A 16,093-nucleotide genomic window follows, 5' to 3' on the forward strand; every position below is an offset into this window, starting at 1 on the left:
GACTCTTCCTCCATTCTTTCTACTTTGTTAGATCTGTGACCCTCAGGAAATAACTCCTGGGGACTCTAAATTTGTAAATTGAAGGAATAAAACCAGATTGTAGCTATCTCTAAAGCGGTTTATATCTGTGATTTTTGTGAATGACATTCCTAGGTTAAAAAATCTAGTTTTATTTTGCTAATTATGAAATAAAATTTGAACCTTACTTAATGATGACTTAAGATGTGAAACCGCTATGTAAAACAAAAGCTTGATTGTTCCTACCAGATTGCTTCTGTTTCTGTCTGCTGTCATGGTTGTGTCAGAGTACTAATAGGTGATCCTGGATATGCTTTCATGTGAGATGGAATTTAGTTCTGTTTGCTACTGTATCTAGTCTCTGTAGTTAGCTATTCTGACTGTGCCTGCCCCAGTGCCTGATACATAGGGAGCGTTCAGTATGTGGGTACTGGTGTTTGTGTTCCATTTGGCATGTTGGTGGCCAAACACCAAGGAGATTATATACCTCCATGCCATACCTAATGCAAGGAGCCTAGGCTTAAAACAAAAATATGTGTATACTGAAATTGAAATTGCCTTCAGCCACATTTACTAATTGCAATAGATTTTTTTTTTTTTTTTTGAGATAGGTTTTCTGGTTATTTTTATCTTTTGTTTTACTTGTTTCTTTTGTATGTTTTTATTCTAACCTTGGAATAATTTGGTGTTGGTAAATCAAACTGTAAAAGGACTGGAAGTTTAGCCATATGATGCTTTTTAAGGAAGTTTACAAGTTTCCAAGTCTTTGGCACATGTAAAAGGACATATTCTTCTGCTGTGAAAATAGAAAATAAAGATGCCAATGAAAAGAATTCTGGAAGGGTGTTGGCTAGTGGAGTTTCTCTTGTATTTATGGCTGTAGTGGAATGGCGGCTGATGCTTTTGTTTTAGGTCACTGTCGTCATTGCTTGGCTCAGAACATTAGTGACTCATCTGAGGAACTTCCTTTTATTCCCTTAAGTGTCCTGGTTCAGCTGTAGAGATTCTGATTCTCTCGTGCTGTAGATCTGATTGCGGGGTAGGGGGTGGCGTTGGTATTGAGATAGAGTCTCACTCAAACTTGTAGCAGTCCTCCTCAACCACACAACTGCTAGGATTCTGCTTGGCTTGAACTTTTTAAAAAGCCCCTCAAATGACTTCAGAGTTTGAGAACTAGTTTCGAATTACTGCTTGTGTTTATTTATACTTTTCCCATGTGATATGCCTATGAATAGGCATAGAACCTTTTGGCTAGGTGTGTTGATGAGACTAGTTACTTGTTATCTAATCTCATTATTTCTGTATTGCCTTATAGAAAACTGAAATGAGCTGTTAATTCCTCATCCTTACTGTCAAAACAACTGTGTCCCTTTGCTGTTTCTAACAGTGTCCTGTTTGATCTTGTAGACAGAAAGATAGGCCTGGTACCTTTGTACTTTCAGCCAGCTCAGTTATTTATTTGGATTACTGGATGGTGCTTTTCTGTTATTTTTACTTCCTTTTGTTTACTTTTATCACAGCCTAATTTTTAAAATCTTTCCTTATTCTATTTTTTTAATTTTATTATTATTTTTATTTTATGTGTATGCATCTATTGCCTGCATGAAGGTAAGTGCATCCGTGTCTTGCCATGCCCACGGATGTCAGAAGAGGCTGTCGGATCCTCTGGGACTGGAGTTATGGACAGTTCCGTGTCATGCCATGCCCGCGGATGTCAGAAGAGGCTGTCGGATCCTCTGGGACTGGAGTTATGGACAGTTGGTAGCTGCCATGTGGGTACTGGGATTCCAATCTGGGTCTTCTGCAAGAACAACCAGTGTTCTTAACCACTGAGCCACCTCTCCAGCCCCAGTTATTCTATTTTTTAAAGTTAAAAGGTTTTATCTTTCTCTTGTATGTTATGAATTAATACTAAGTTTTTTATTTTTTGGTTTTTAGTTTGGGGGCTTTTTTGTCTTTTTGAGACAGTGTCTCCCTATAGCCCCAGGTAGTCTGGAACTCACTATGTAGAACAAATTGGCCTTGAACTCACGGAAATCCGCCTGCCTCTGCCCACAAGTGCTGGGATTAAAGGCATGCACCACCACATCGGGCTCTAATTGTGTTAACTGATTTATTTTTATTTATTTATTTTTTTTAGTGGTCACTGACTTTGCCGTTACTACATTTGTATCTTGTTATAGAATCCTGAAATGTAGAACTTTAAGTAGTATTTAATGATAGGCAAGATAGTGAATTTGATTTAAATATTCTTTCTTGAAATTTTCTTCTAAGTCAATAATTAGTGTCCACATTCCCCTTCTCAAGTCTTCTTTTAGTTCTATTTTAAATTTAAAATGACTATCATACATTAGTTTTTATGTAAGATTAGCAGTGTAGCTATGTGTTGAAGGTCCCTCAAAGAAGAACCAGTGCTGCTAGCCGTCACAAGTCACTCAGTAATGTTACTACTTTGATGAATCATAGGTTCTTCAAGTATTCAATTAAGTCAGTGGTAATACCTTAGTATTTTAGGAAAACTTAATGCATATTTATTTTTATTGAAAGATACAGACAACCTTTTTGAACATGAACTGGGGGCTCTCAACATGGCTGCATTACTACGAAAAGAAGAAAGAGCAAGTCTTCTTAGTAACCTGGGACCATGTTGTAAAGCATTATGTTTCAGACGGGATTCTGCAATCCGAAGGCAACTTGTGAAAAATGAAAAGGTACCACAAATTCCTGAGGAAAGTGAATAGTAGAAATGGCATAGTTTTCATCTTGACTAATTTTGTCTTTTACACATATAAAGGAACCTTTCTGATACAATTTAAAATCCTATTCATCTATAGTATTGGTGAGTGATGTTTGTTTGTTGGGGGGGTGCTTGAGACAGGGTCTAGAGCTCATATATCTCCAGCTGGCCTGGAACTTGATATGTAAACCATCCCCAGGCTAGCTTTAATCTCACAACAATCCACCTACCTCTGCTTCCGGGAGTGGATACCGAAGTGACTGGTTGTTTTACATAATAATTATTCCAAATTTTGTGCATAAAGATTACTTATCCTGTGATAATTTGTATTTGTGAAAAGCTGCTTTAGATAAGCAAACAGATCAGAATGTATATAAGCATTTAGTTGAGAATAATAAAGGTGGTTGAAAGTGTAAGAAGAAATAATAATAGTTTAGATGTGGGAAAGAGCTGATGAGAAATCAGAAGAATTTTAGATTTTTTTTTTTTTTTAAGTTGGAAAACTGGGGGTTTTATTTTTAGGTGAGTGTGGTGGGCCTGGGCATTATGACAAAAGAATAGAGGGCACAGATAACTAATAGACTGTATGACACATTGTAAAGTTGTAACTTATATGACTTCATCGACCCACCTGAAGAAATTATTGTAAGCTTTCAGATTATTCGTTGTTAAAAATATCAGCACAAGCTGGGCTTTAACTCTCCTTGGGATGAGGTAGGAGGATCTTGGGTTTGAGATCAGCCTGGGTTAAATAGTGAGGCCCTGTTTCAGAGCAAACAAACAGCTAGGCATGGTGGTACACGCCTTTAGGCAGAGGCAGGTGGATCTTAGTGAGATGGGGATCTTAGATGGAGGCCAACCTGGTTGACATAGTGAGTTCCAGCCAGCTGAGGCTACTCTCGAAAACTAACAAACAAACAAAAAATCAAATTAACAGCACACAAGCTGAAAGAAAGGGACACAACTAAAAAACAAAACTATTTCAGATGCTAGACAACCTTATAAAAAATACTAAGATTAAGTTTAAATGTCATATCATAGTATTAAAATAACATACATGGGGCTGGAGAGATGGCTCAGCAGTTAAGAGCACTGACCGCTCTTGCAGAGGACCCGGGTTCGAGTCCCAGCACCCACATGGCGGCTGCGAACTGTCCTTAACTCCAGTTCCAGGGGAATCCGAAGCTCTCTTCTGACCTCCAAGGCTCTGCACGACATGGGTGTACTCACATACATGTAGGCAATACACTCATACATATAAAATAAAAATAATAACATTTTAAAATAAGAAAAAAATAACATTTAGCAAATAGATGAAAGGAAATAACAGAATTTAACAAAATTGGAAATCGAAAGAGTAGGAAAAAATTAGTGAAGTCAAAAGCTGATTCTTTGAAGAAATGAATGAGTGATGGTCTCCTAGACAAGAAGAAAGCATAAATGAGCAATGTTGAGAATGAAGATGGGGATGGTCCTACAGAGCCCACAGGTAATAAAAAATAGCAAGGGTTGGGGGCTGGCTCAGGGACAGAGTACTTGCCTAACATGCACAGGGCTTAGGATCAATCCCCAGCACTGGAAACCAACAAAAGAAGGAAAGCAAATATAAAACACAGTATAGAATACATACTATCTATGAAGTTAGTGGAAATGGGTTGAATCCTCAAACTTCCAGATCTTCCTCAAGAAGTAATCAGAAAATGGAATAGCTGCACCTCTTTTCTAAAATTGGGTTTTTAGTTTAAAATCTTCCAGAAAAAAAAAAAAGAAACCCACACATTGACAGTTCTACTGGCAAAATCTGCTAAATACTAAAAAAGAAGTCATACTGGTTCTATGGTCTCTTCAGAAGGCTGAGGAAGTGGGAGCTCCTCTAGCTGATCCTATGAGCCCAGCATTGCAACACATCACAAGTGAACTGGGGACGATTATTTCCCAGGAAGTTGTTCATAAAAGTTCTTAAAAATATTGCAAAATCAAATGAAGAAATATATAAAATGAATCCTATACCACAATCAAATGTGGTTTGTCTTAGAAATGATATTCTAAAATTATCCAATGTGATCTATCATATTAGCAGACTGAAAAGGAAAAAATACTTGATTCTATCAATCAATAGAGAAAAAGCATTCAATAAAATTTAACATTCCTTTCTGGTAAAAATTCTCAGCATTGCAGTTAGAAGACATTTTACTTTATAAAGAACAGATATAGCCAGGCAGGGTGACTCAGACTTAGAATTCCAACACCTGGAAGGCTGAGACAGGCAGATTGCTATGAGTTCAAGGTCAGCCTGGAGAACATACCATCATAGCTACTGGTGAAGGTGTGATGACTTTTTCCATGAGATAGGTACAAGGAAAAATGTTGACTCTCACTGTCCCTGTTGAACATCATAGTAAAAGCCCTCGCCAGTTCAACAAGATAAGAAAAAGAAATGGCATAAAGATTGGAAAGAAAGAAATACAGCTGTTTTAATTACAGCATAACATGATCGCCTATCATGTTAAGGGACACAATTAAAAAATTTCTAAGGAATTTCCTTGACATTTCTCAAGGAGAGCCATTGTTTAGAACCTTATAGTCTTTTAAACAATATAAAAGCTTCATGGAATTTACCAGAAACATTCCTAGAACCAAATGTAATTTAAACATCACAGGATACAAGGGCAGAGTAGGAAAACAATTGCACCTCTGTATACTAGCAGTGAGTACCTGGATTGAGAAGTTAAAGAGCAGTTCCCTTACAGTTGCTTCCTACAGAGTGAGTGCTGAAATATAGATCAGATAGAACCTGTGCCACAAAGTTTAAAACAGATGAAAAAAGATAGTGAGTACCTAAGAAATGGACCAGATAGGCCTTGTTCATAGATTATAAAACTTGGTATAAAGGTGACCAATTTCCCCAAAGGTAGCCTTCAGAATCCTAATAAGACTTCAAGCAGAGTCCACTTGTAGAGATAAACAAGCTAATTTTAAAGGTTTCATGGAGTCCATAGCCATATCACCCCATGCACCGAGTCTCTTCAACAGTTTACATGAAAGGATGGAGTTATTGGAATAACCAAGATGGTTTTTACAAAAAGTAAATAAAATGAATGGGAGGACTTGCCCTACTCATTTCAAGACTTATTATAAACTTCAGAACTTAAGGTAATATGAAATTGGCATAGAATTTTAGTTAAGTGGAACAGAGCCCACACAGACACACATAAATATCACCATTTAAGAGGGCGGGGGAGTGTGTAAAATAGTTTGTTTTTTAAATTAACTTTATTTTTATTTTTTATTTATTTGTTTGTTTATTTTTTTGGTCTTTTTTGAGACAGGGTTTCCCTGTAGCCCCAGCTGTCCTGGAACTCACTATGTAGACCAGGCTGGCCTTGAACTCACAGAGATCCGCCCGCCTCTGCCTCCTGAGTGCTGGGATTAAAGGTGTGCGCTACCACGCCCAGCTAAATTGACTTTATTTTTAAATAATTGTTCTTCCTCAAAAGTTAAAGCTCATTCTTTGAAAGAGACTGATAAAAGTTTGAAAAGACAAACTGTGGGAGAAAGTTCTTAATAGAATACATTTTAAAATGCATAAATATATGAATTAATATTATTCATAAATATATGAAAATATTCTCAAAAATTAAAAGATGTGAATACTCATGTCAAAGAAGATATGTAGCTAGCTGTTAAGCACAAGAAAAGATGTGTAATAGGGAATGCAAATTAAGAGTGCAGTGGAGGGGCTGGAGACCTGGCTCAGCAGTTGAGAGCACTGGCTGCTCTTGCATAGGACCTGGGTTCAGTTCCCAGCACCCACATGGTGGCAAACAACCAATTCCAGTTCCAGGGGATCTGACACTCTCCTCTGGATTTCATGGACAATGGCATTGCATGCTTGTGGTGCGTTTACATGCATGCAAGCAAATATATAATAAACATAAAAGTATTGCAGTGAAATACTATTAATTGCCTGCATCTGTGCCTAAAGACGACCAACTAAAACTTGAGGATAATCTTCCCAAACTGAAACCACCTCTCCTGTTCTTCACTGGGCTAATAGATAAACAGTGGCATAACCTGTATAATAGATACTAATTATCAACAAAGTGCTAGGCTAGGAGCTGGAGAGATGGCTCAGTGGTTAAGAGCACTGGCTGCTCTTGCGGGACCTGGGTGTGACTCACCACATGGTGGCTAAAAACCATCTGTAACTCCAGTTCCAGGGGATTCTAATGCACTCTTCTGACCTCCATGGGCATTGCAGAATATGGGTGCACTTACATACATGCAGGCAATACACTCAGCCCATAAAATTAAAAAAAAAAAATTTTTTTTTAAGTGCCAGGCTATTGGTAGTGTGGGCAGCGTGCGGGAATCTCAGAGGCATTATGCTGAAGGAAAGAAGTCAAAAGGCTATGCATGCACCGTATTTCCGTGCCATTCTGGAAAAGGCAAAACAGTAATGGAAGGATTCAGTGGTTTGCAGGTATTAGATGTGGGAAGAGGGTGTGACTCAAGGCAAGTTTGGTTGAGTAAGATACTGCTCTATCCTAACTGTTGTCATGTCTTCATGAATCTATCCATGTACTAAACCTCACAGAACTGTACATAAAAAGTTTATTTTAGGAAATAAAATAATTTTCCAAAGAATGAAAAGATGGTCCAGAAACCAGGGTCTTTTGGAGAGCCTAGAAAATAAGCAGAATAGCATAGTGCTGGAACTGTTCACATCTTACCCTTTTGTCATCATATGTAGAGTTAGGGAACACTTAACAAAATTGTATGACACTTTTACAAAATATCAGTGTAGCTTTAGGCTGCACTTTGTAGTAGCACAGTCCACAGTACTAGAGATGCACATTTTGGTATGAGGTAATAGTTCCTCAGTGTGTTGCATGAGAAAATGTCTTCTAGAAAATTTATTCAATTCTATGGCCCTAATTTTATGAGACATTCATAGACCATTAAAGAGTGAAGAATGTTTGGCTTGCAAAAGAAAAACGAGGAAGTCATGATTCTTTTCTTAGATTTGAATTTCATCCAGTAAAAGGAAGACTGAATAGAAGCACAGCCCCGCAGAACCGATTTCATGTCGTAGTGCAGAGCCCAGTGTCATTCGATACAGATGCTCTGCTTCAGGGTTTCTTGCTGGTTTTCTCATTAGAAATGATGGAAAATTGTCAGGAACTCTTGAGAGGATCCCCACTTTTAGTGAAAGGCTAGACAGGGTACCCCTAAAGCTTGCTTACTTCTTAAGGTTCATTAATCTTGAACATATCTCCAAATTTTTCTTTTAAGTCACTGGAGTTCAAAAGCAGTACTCTTCTAACTTGGGCATTTGGGGTGGAGGTAAACATGCCTGCCTTCCTACCATCAGCTAGCATATGCAGCTTGTCTGTTCTCTCCTGTAGGGTACTGTGAAGCAGGCATACACCAACACACCAGTGGTAGACAACGAGCTGCTGCGGCTGAGCCTGCGGCTATTTAAAAAGAAGACCACATGCCTTGCTCCTGGAAATGAGAAGACTGAAGATGACAGACTAGCACAGTCCAGCATCCAGCAGGAGCTGTGTGTGACGTGAGCCAGAGCTTCAGAACGGCCCTTCGGTACTGTCCTCTTTCAGTACATAGTCCTTCTCAGAGTCAGGACAGAAAGATTTATTGGCCACACTAAAAGGCTGAAGAACTGTGATCTGTAGAGATGCCTAATTTAAGATTTTACATTAATTTTTATACTTGACACTCAGGCAAAATAATGTGAAAGCATCTAGATTTAGTAGTTTAAGTCTTCCTTTATTGAAACTGGAGGTTTAGAAAATGGCCACTACTGCTCTTCCAGCCTACGAGTACTCTCTTTGAAATGGAAACATCGATTTATATTCTGGACGGACATACAGAGACTGATCTTGCTCAGAAAGACGGTGTTCATGGAAGCCAGCCGCTTACACTCTACAAAACCATGCTGTACAGAACACTGAAGAGGGTACTGGCTGTGCATAGCATATCTGTAGGCAAACCTCCAGCAGACAAAGCCTAGATCTTTGGTTTTCTTATTGAAATTTTTAAAATAGATGACTTCATGGGATTTTTTATGTGTTGTACATTACTACATTGTATATTGGATGCCTTTGGACACCAGGTGGGTTTCTGTTGTTCGTTATCAGAGACTGTTCTATTTTTATTTTTAATAAATGTACTTCCTCTTTCCTTGTTCTAGATTTCCCTTGCTCTTTATTACATATTCCTGATACTCAAAAGTATATATCATCAACATTATAGTTTCATGCTTCAAATATGTTCTTCTTGTGTACTTAGTGTTGGAGAGCTATATATAGTGTGAACAGATTTGAGGGCATCCTTTAAATATAGCTCAGTAATTCTTGAAGCAAACCAAGGATTAACAAACCTGTTGTCTGAGTTTGAAAATCCTGCCGTCGTATTTCAGGGCTAACCTGCCTCCATCCATCCTGTACTGTGTAAAAATGATTTTTTTGAAAATTTCCAAATACTTGGTTCTGTATTCATGTTTAACTCAAGAAGTGTACTCTTGGGAGGATTTTTTAATGGACTACAAGTTGCAGAATGGTTGGCAGACAGTAGTAATGATGAGGATGGTAAAAGAAGAAATGTTAGTTTGTTGATGACTTTTCACAGGGTTTATTAGAGCTGTGAGCCTGTGTTACCTGCCTCTGGTTTCATATTCCCTTCTCTAAAGACAGTGTAATCATACTAGTGTAATGTGTCTATTCATTTCAAGAAACATTTATTGTGCAGTTCATTTTTACAAGATAATTGCCTGGCAAAGGAAATAATCTTATTTGTAAGTCTTATTTGAAAGCATGTATGAGAAAAATCACCAGTGGAGTGGAGGGAAAAGTAATTAAAGTTTCCTGGTGTCATTTTCTTTTTCTAAATGCTTTGAATAAAGAGAAATGAACTGAAATTATATCAGAGAGCAAATGCCCACTTCCTGATTGTACTGTGTAGCGTTGTTCTCTGTAACATCAAGATTTGAAGCCCAGAAACAATTTTTTAACTTAATTGTAAGAAATTTGAAGACCTAGAACTTGTAGTTCCAAGAATTATGGAATGTGACAAAAATAATGGTTTCTTCATTTGTCTACTAACTTTGGGAATATTTCAAAAATTATATGAAAAAAAATTTTTCTCACATAAAGGTTGAATCTGCTGTTTATCTTTTTATTAGGCTGCGGAAGGAAACTTTAGAGCCAGCCATTTTGCACTGCTCACAGTATTCATAACTTCATGTTCCTAGTGGAAAATACTGTTAAGCTTTTTCTTCTCAATTCAGCCATTCTCAGTGTTAGGTATATCTGTCTATAAAGTTCTACAGCAAATCTTTTTGTCAGATTTTTTTTATAAAAGTTCTTGGTCTGAAATTAAAATCTCAATCAAACCAGTATTCCTGGAAACATCTTCCAGCCTGTAAATATTTGCTAATATGCTTTAAAATCTCATAAATGTGTTTATTTGCCATAATTGTACCCCTGAATTCTAGCTGCTGGTTGTAGAAAGGACAGAAGTTCTGCATTCCAAAATGAATGAGAGTTACATAATTAGATAATTGAGTCAGCTGTTTGATTGGGGGACAGCTGTCCTTGCCACTTAGGAAAGCATTAGACCAACTGGCACAGCTAACATTATTTCAGAAAAATTTGCCGTTATGCTTCAGTAGTAACTTACTATGCTGAAAGATCTGGCCTGTAACTTGTTTACTCTGACCATTGGACACAGATGATCTTCCCGTCCTACCCAGTGGCCACATTAGGGTTTTGTGACCTGCCCTTATCTGTGGACCATCTGTAGAATATCCCACTTTGTTCCTGACTGTCCAGTTGCATGAAGATTGTGGTGTGTCGTGACCATTGTTGACACTTGAAAACCTCAGAAAGGAGCTGCCAGCAGACCTTCAACTTGTTATTTTAAAAGGTGTGTGGGACTGGGGACAAATCTCAAGGTAGAGTACTTGCTTAGTGGCTTGGGGTTAGATTCCAGCACAGAAAAAGGGAGATTTCTCCTTAAAAGTCAATGTACTAAATTTCATTTATTCATTAGTCTTTTTGATCTTTCCATTTGTGTATTTTGAACGTACCAGCATATTCCATTCAAAAGGTGATATAAGTTTTTGTGAAATAACTTTGTACATAGATCTATAGACAAAGTTTTACAACCGTATTGAGCCATTTCTTTACTTTCAGACTGTCTACCATGCTGTCTTGGTAGTTTGAACTAAAAAGATATGTGGATAGAACTGTTTTAAGTTGTAGTGGTTATTGTGAAAGAAAAAGAAAGGGCAGAGGGGGAATAATGGGGGGGGAATAAAGGGGGAATAATGGTTGGGAGAAGGCAGCTGCTGTTGTAGATTGTCAGATAAGGTCTTGTGACTGAGCTGGGACCTAATAGCAACAAGGCCGGCAGAGTGAGGAGCTCAGTGAGGAGCAGTTCAGAGGGACTGGAATGTGCAGACACCTGGAGTACGGAACGAGTTTCTTTTGTACAAGACTGAGATACTACTTAGTGTCTCTCAACACTGGAATGAGGAGTGGTGCTGAGACTATACTGTTGGATAGATTTTCTACAATGTTGGAAATGCTCAGTAGTTGCACTGCAGAATGCAGTAGCCTCATGGGGTTGTTAGCATGGGGAAACATAACTAGTATAGGAACTAAATTTTACTTTTTAAGATTTTTTAATGAATTTTTGTGTATTCATACAGAACATCTTAATTGACTTTATGCCCCCCCCATTGGAATTCATACAGTCTGTCATTTGTGTTAAGGCCTATCATATCAAGTTAGTGTTCCCAGACATCCCTTGGTGCAAGTTCATCCACTGGGATTTAGCCTATCTAGAGTCCCTCCCTTTAGGAAGATCAGCTCTTCTCACCCAGCAGTAATCAGCTGCCAATAATTCTTCAACTAAGATTGGGGCCTGCTGTCCTTTTCCATAGTTTTGTGCTGGGTTTTTGTCTGCTTGAGTTTGCATGGGTCTTGTGCATGCTGACACCATTGCTGTAGGTTCATATGAGAAGAGTCCCAGGAACCTGTAGGACTCAGATTTCCATATGATCATGTTACTTTTTTTTTTTTTTTTTGACATAAAATATTTGCGTGTGGCACATGACTATTTGGTGCAACATGGGTCCTCATTACTAAATGTGGAAATATTTCCCAAAGTGGTTGTAGGGTGACCCCTTTTTGTTGTAGCCTTTTCACTGTTTAAGTATTTTCTCTTTACAGCATGTGATACTGATTACTTATACAGCAGGAATACATTGCTTTTGGTATATGTGTGACTAGTTTTAGGTCAGGTATTACTGAAATAGGGCAGAAAACTGGTGTATACATAACTGGTTCTTTAAAGTGCAGACTGAAGTTGGAAAGCAAGTAGCACAGGATAATGAAATAACATTCAGTCACCTGAGTGGAAAGCAGAAGAGAAACAGAAATGTGAGCAGGTAGGTAAATTTAAAACATCAGTATTGTGGCAGAGAGATGCCAGAAACTTGGCATTGTTAGAACTCTTCAGCCAGAACCCTTGGCATTGTTAGAACAAGGAGCAAGCCCCAGCTGTTCTGAGAACTTGTTCCTTCAGGTTTCTCTTGGAATTGCCCTCTTGAACAAAGGACTTGCTCTGTACTTTGATTCAAACAGTACATCCACCATGATATGGGAAATGAAAAGAAGAACTTGGCTTATCAGAAACGACCCCTACTGACCCAGAACAGCACACAAAGCCACAAACAAGATAATTTGTTGTTTCCAATATTTGCTACTTTTCAGCATAGATATTTTCACAACACACACATATTATTCTGGATCAGGGACAAGGAAGGATCATGAGGGATTGAAGCTATATGTTTAGTTTACAAAAGGAGCCCAAGGCTACTAAGTTTGTTAAATGATCTCAAGATGTAAGGTTAACTTAGTTCCTGGTGGTTTGGGAGTTCTTTGTTTGTTTGTTTGTTTGGTCTTTTGAGATAGGGTCTTCCTGTAGCCCCAGCTGGCCTGAAACTTAATTATGGAGACCAGGCTGGCCTTCATCTCATGGAGATCCACCTTCCTCTGCTCCCAAGTGCTGGGATTAAAGGCATATGCCACCATGTTCCCAGCGTAAGATTAGCTTTGGTTGCAAGGTTAGGTTAAGAGTCCCATTTGTGGGCTAGGTATGGTAGCACAGGCCTTTAAGCCCAGCACCAGAGAGGCAGAGGCAGGCAGATCTCTGTGAGATCAAGGCCAGCCTCATCTACATAATGAGTTCCAGGCCAGCTGTGGTGGTTTGAATGAAAATCTCCCCCATAGGCTCCAAGTATTTGGACATTTTGTCCCCAGATAGTGGCACTGTTTTGGGAGGTCTTAGACAGTCTGGCTCTCCTGGAGGAAGCATGTCACCAGGGGTGGGCTTAGAGAGTTCTTAAGCCTTGCCAGATCTCCAGTTGCTCTCTTGTTTCCTGTGCCTGCCTCCAGGAAGATGTAGAGCTTAGCTTCCAGTCTGCCTCCAGCCACCTCTACCTCCCCACCCCCACCCCCAAGACAAACTGTAATTCTCCTGGAACCGTAACCTCAAATAAATTCTTCCTTTCATAAGTTGCTTTGGTCAGTGTTTCTGTCGCAGCAACAGAAAAGTGACTAATATACCACCTGTGGCTAAGTGGAGACCCTGTCTCGAAAAAAGTAAAATTAAAGAAATCTCATTTGTAGCAGAAGGCATTCCTAGAAAAGTCATTCATTCCCACAGTTCTGTTTTAGTAAAAAAGCAGCATGTCCACCAGGTGTTCACTGGCTGTGGGCTGCTTAGGGTGCAGTGCTGGAGGAGCAGCATGAGTCAGCATGGCTGTCTTTGGTCATTCCCCTGAAAAGGTGGCACAAGCAGGGCAGCATTGTGAGATCGCAAATGGAAAAGACAGTTGTTCCTTATAAGCAGTGAGAGATTGTGGTGATCGTAGCAAGAAAGTCTTTCAGGGGTTTTTCAGACCTGTCTTGAGGATGCATTTAATTACATTGGCCTGATTTTTTGTCTCCCCATGTCGGATGGCAGATTGGAGGTTGAAGTTGTTGATAATATTCACATCCTCTCTTGTGGAAGCTCTTCCCAGGTAGCAGTGAGTATGGTTGAAATTCAGGAGAGGGTCCCTCCTATTGCCAGGGTGTCTTCTGGTGCCAGCTCATGGTATTACCAAACAGGCTGGGATCCAAAGAAGGCTTGTAGGATAAAGCACTGATGAGGAGCTTTGGCTCAAGTGATGAACGGGACCCAGCCATTGTTTGGACCCCTGAAGAGATTTATATAAAACCATGGATTGGGGCTGGAGAGATAACTCAGCAGTTAAGATCACTGGCTGTTCTTGCAGAAGACCCAGGTTTGATTCCCAGCACACACACATGGTGGCTAACAACTCTCTGTAACTCCAGTTCCAGGGGATCTGATACCCTCTTCTGTCCTCTCTGGGCACTGCATGATATGGGTGCACTTAACATACATGCAAGGCAAAGCACTCAGACACATACAAATAAAAATATATAAAAAAATTTTTTAAACCATGGGTTTTGGTAAAACTTGTTTCTTATGATGCTTTTCTACAAGTGTTAGTGAGGGGAGATTTCAGAGGAATATTTTTTAAAAATTAAAGTATATGTTGCTTTAGCAAGTTGTTCCTGAGCAGTTAATCCCTTATTCCCTTGTGTGTTTATATACTTGATTTTTGAGTAATAAATGAGCTCATTCTATTATGGCTTGACTTTGGGGTTATAGGGAATGCCATGAGAGACATAACTGTCCAAAGTTGGCAAAGAGATAAAAGTTTTATACATGTAAGTGGGACCATTGTCTATTTTGATTTGTTTTGGGATACAAACCCTGCCCCCCATTACAGAGAAAGTAGTTAACGCCTACAAACAGCTCAAGCAGATTCATGTGTTTGAGCAATAGCAAAGATAAGGCCTAGAAAAGTATCAAGACATACATGAACAAACTTAAAATGACCAAAGAATTTATGAATTATATCCATTTGGCAAAGTTGATTAGGATGAAGACCAAGGGGGTTGACTTCTTTCAGAATGATGGGGCCCAATGATTAATAATCAGGTCAGAACCAGATAATTGTTGAGTTTGTACCTGTGATATTTGAAAAGACTTCACTATACAGTCAGCATGGTGGTTTCCTTCTGTGAAGGTGCCAGGTCATTCTGTATGGGATTGAATGAGTTGAATAAAAACAGGATGAGTTCAGCAGAAAGAGCAACTAAAAGTTCTGCCTGCCTACCAGGTGGTGATTGCTTGGGAGTTACAAGAAATTGCCATACTCCATCATCTTCACACCATGTAGTGGCTCCTTTGCCTGATCTGTTGGTTTCATCAGGAAAAATTGTTAGTACATTAGGAATGGGATGTGTACTTATGGGAGAAAATAATTGTATGGGAAGTAATGGAATTCCATATAGAGTATTTATAGGAGGAAGGTGAAAAGAAACTTGTCCCCAAAAAACAGCAGACGTTATCTGCTATTTTTCTGAGACCTATTTGAAAGTTGAAATTTTCTTGAGATACAAAAGAATAAATAATACCAGGATCTTGTCCAGTAAGTTGGATGGTTCTCATTTGGCCTTTTTGAATAAGGATAATTCTTTGTTGATCTGGGGTTTAAAAAATTGTTTATGTTTATTCTAAAGAAGTATCTATCCTACAGTTGCTCAACAGGGAGTTAGTTGTCCCATTTCTGCTGTAAAGGAAAGGGGAATATTAAAAACAAACAGAGAAGTAAATCCAAGCATCTATGAGAAAGTTGTCTTTTTTCTAAAGCTGGAGCTACCAACTGTAATTACTGTAATGCAAGAGGAATTAGCCAGCAAGGTGAATTTAGTTAGTGTCTACTTTAAGAGAGGCAAAAATGTCAGAGAAAGCCACATTGGGAATTCTCAGAGAAGGTAGAAGCCAATTGATATTACCTAAAAGCTGTTCAGGAGAATTTGATGTTGTTCTTTTTGGAACAGACAGTTGTAATCTATGAGGTTTAATGAAGATTAGTGGCAATATATCCAGGATAATTGTTTGGAACATTTAGCTGAATTTTGTCTGGGGCAAATGGTAAATGGAAGTTTTTTAAATGAAGCTTGTAAATCTTTCAAAACAGCTATCTTTAGTAGAGGAAGCTAATAAGATATCCATATAATGAAATATATAAGTATTAAGAAATTTTTGTCTAATACGGTGTATTTCCTTATTTATCGACCATTGACAGAAGATGGGACTACTGATCATGCCTTGAGGGAGAACTTTACTCTGAGTCTTAAGTTTTTGATTATTGAGAGTAAGCACAGAAAA

The 16,093-nt window shown here is 38.6% G+C and overlaps 1 protein-coding gene across 4 annotated transcripts in view; it reads left to right on the forward strand.

Moving 5' to 3' along the window:
- The window catches only part of Zc3h13 (zinc finger CCCH-type containing 13), a 97,784-nt gene extending 88,086 nt beyond the window's left edge, over positions 1-9,698 (forward strand). For all 4 annotated transcript variants that reach the window (XM_008824394.3, XM_008824396.3, XM_008824395.3 and 1 more), the window contains 2 exons: positions 2,566-2,729; positions 8,164-9,698. In XM_008824394.3, the coding sequence (XP_008822616.1) occupies positions 2,566-2,729; positions 8,164-8,334 (335 nt within the window). In that variant the 3' untranslated portion in view covers positions 8,335-9,698. The remainder of the gene's footprint in view (positions 1-2,565; positions 2,730-8,163) is intronic.
- The last annotated feature ends 6,395 nt before the right edge of the window (positions 9,699-16,093 follow it).

The sequence above is a fragment of the Nannospalax galili genome, unplaced genomic scaffold (genome assembly GCF_000622305.1).
Source record: "Nannospalax galili isolate Female #2095 unplaced genomic scaffold, S.galili_v1.0 scaffold388, whole genome shotgun sequence".
NCBI lineage: Eukaryota > Metazoa > Chordata > Mammalia > Rodentia > Spalacidae > Nannospalax > Nannospalax galili.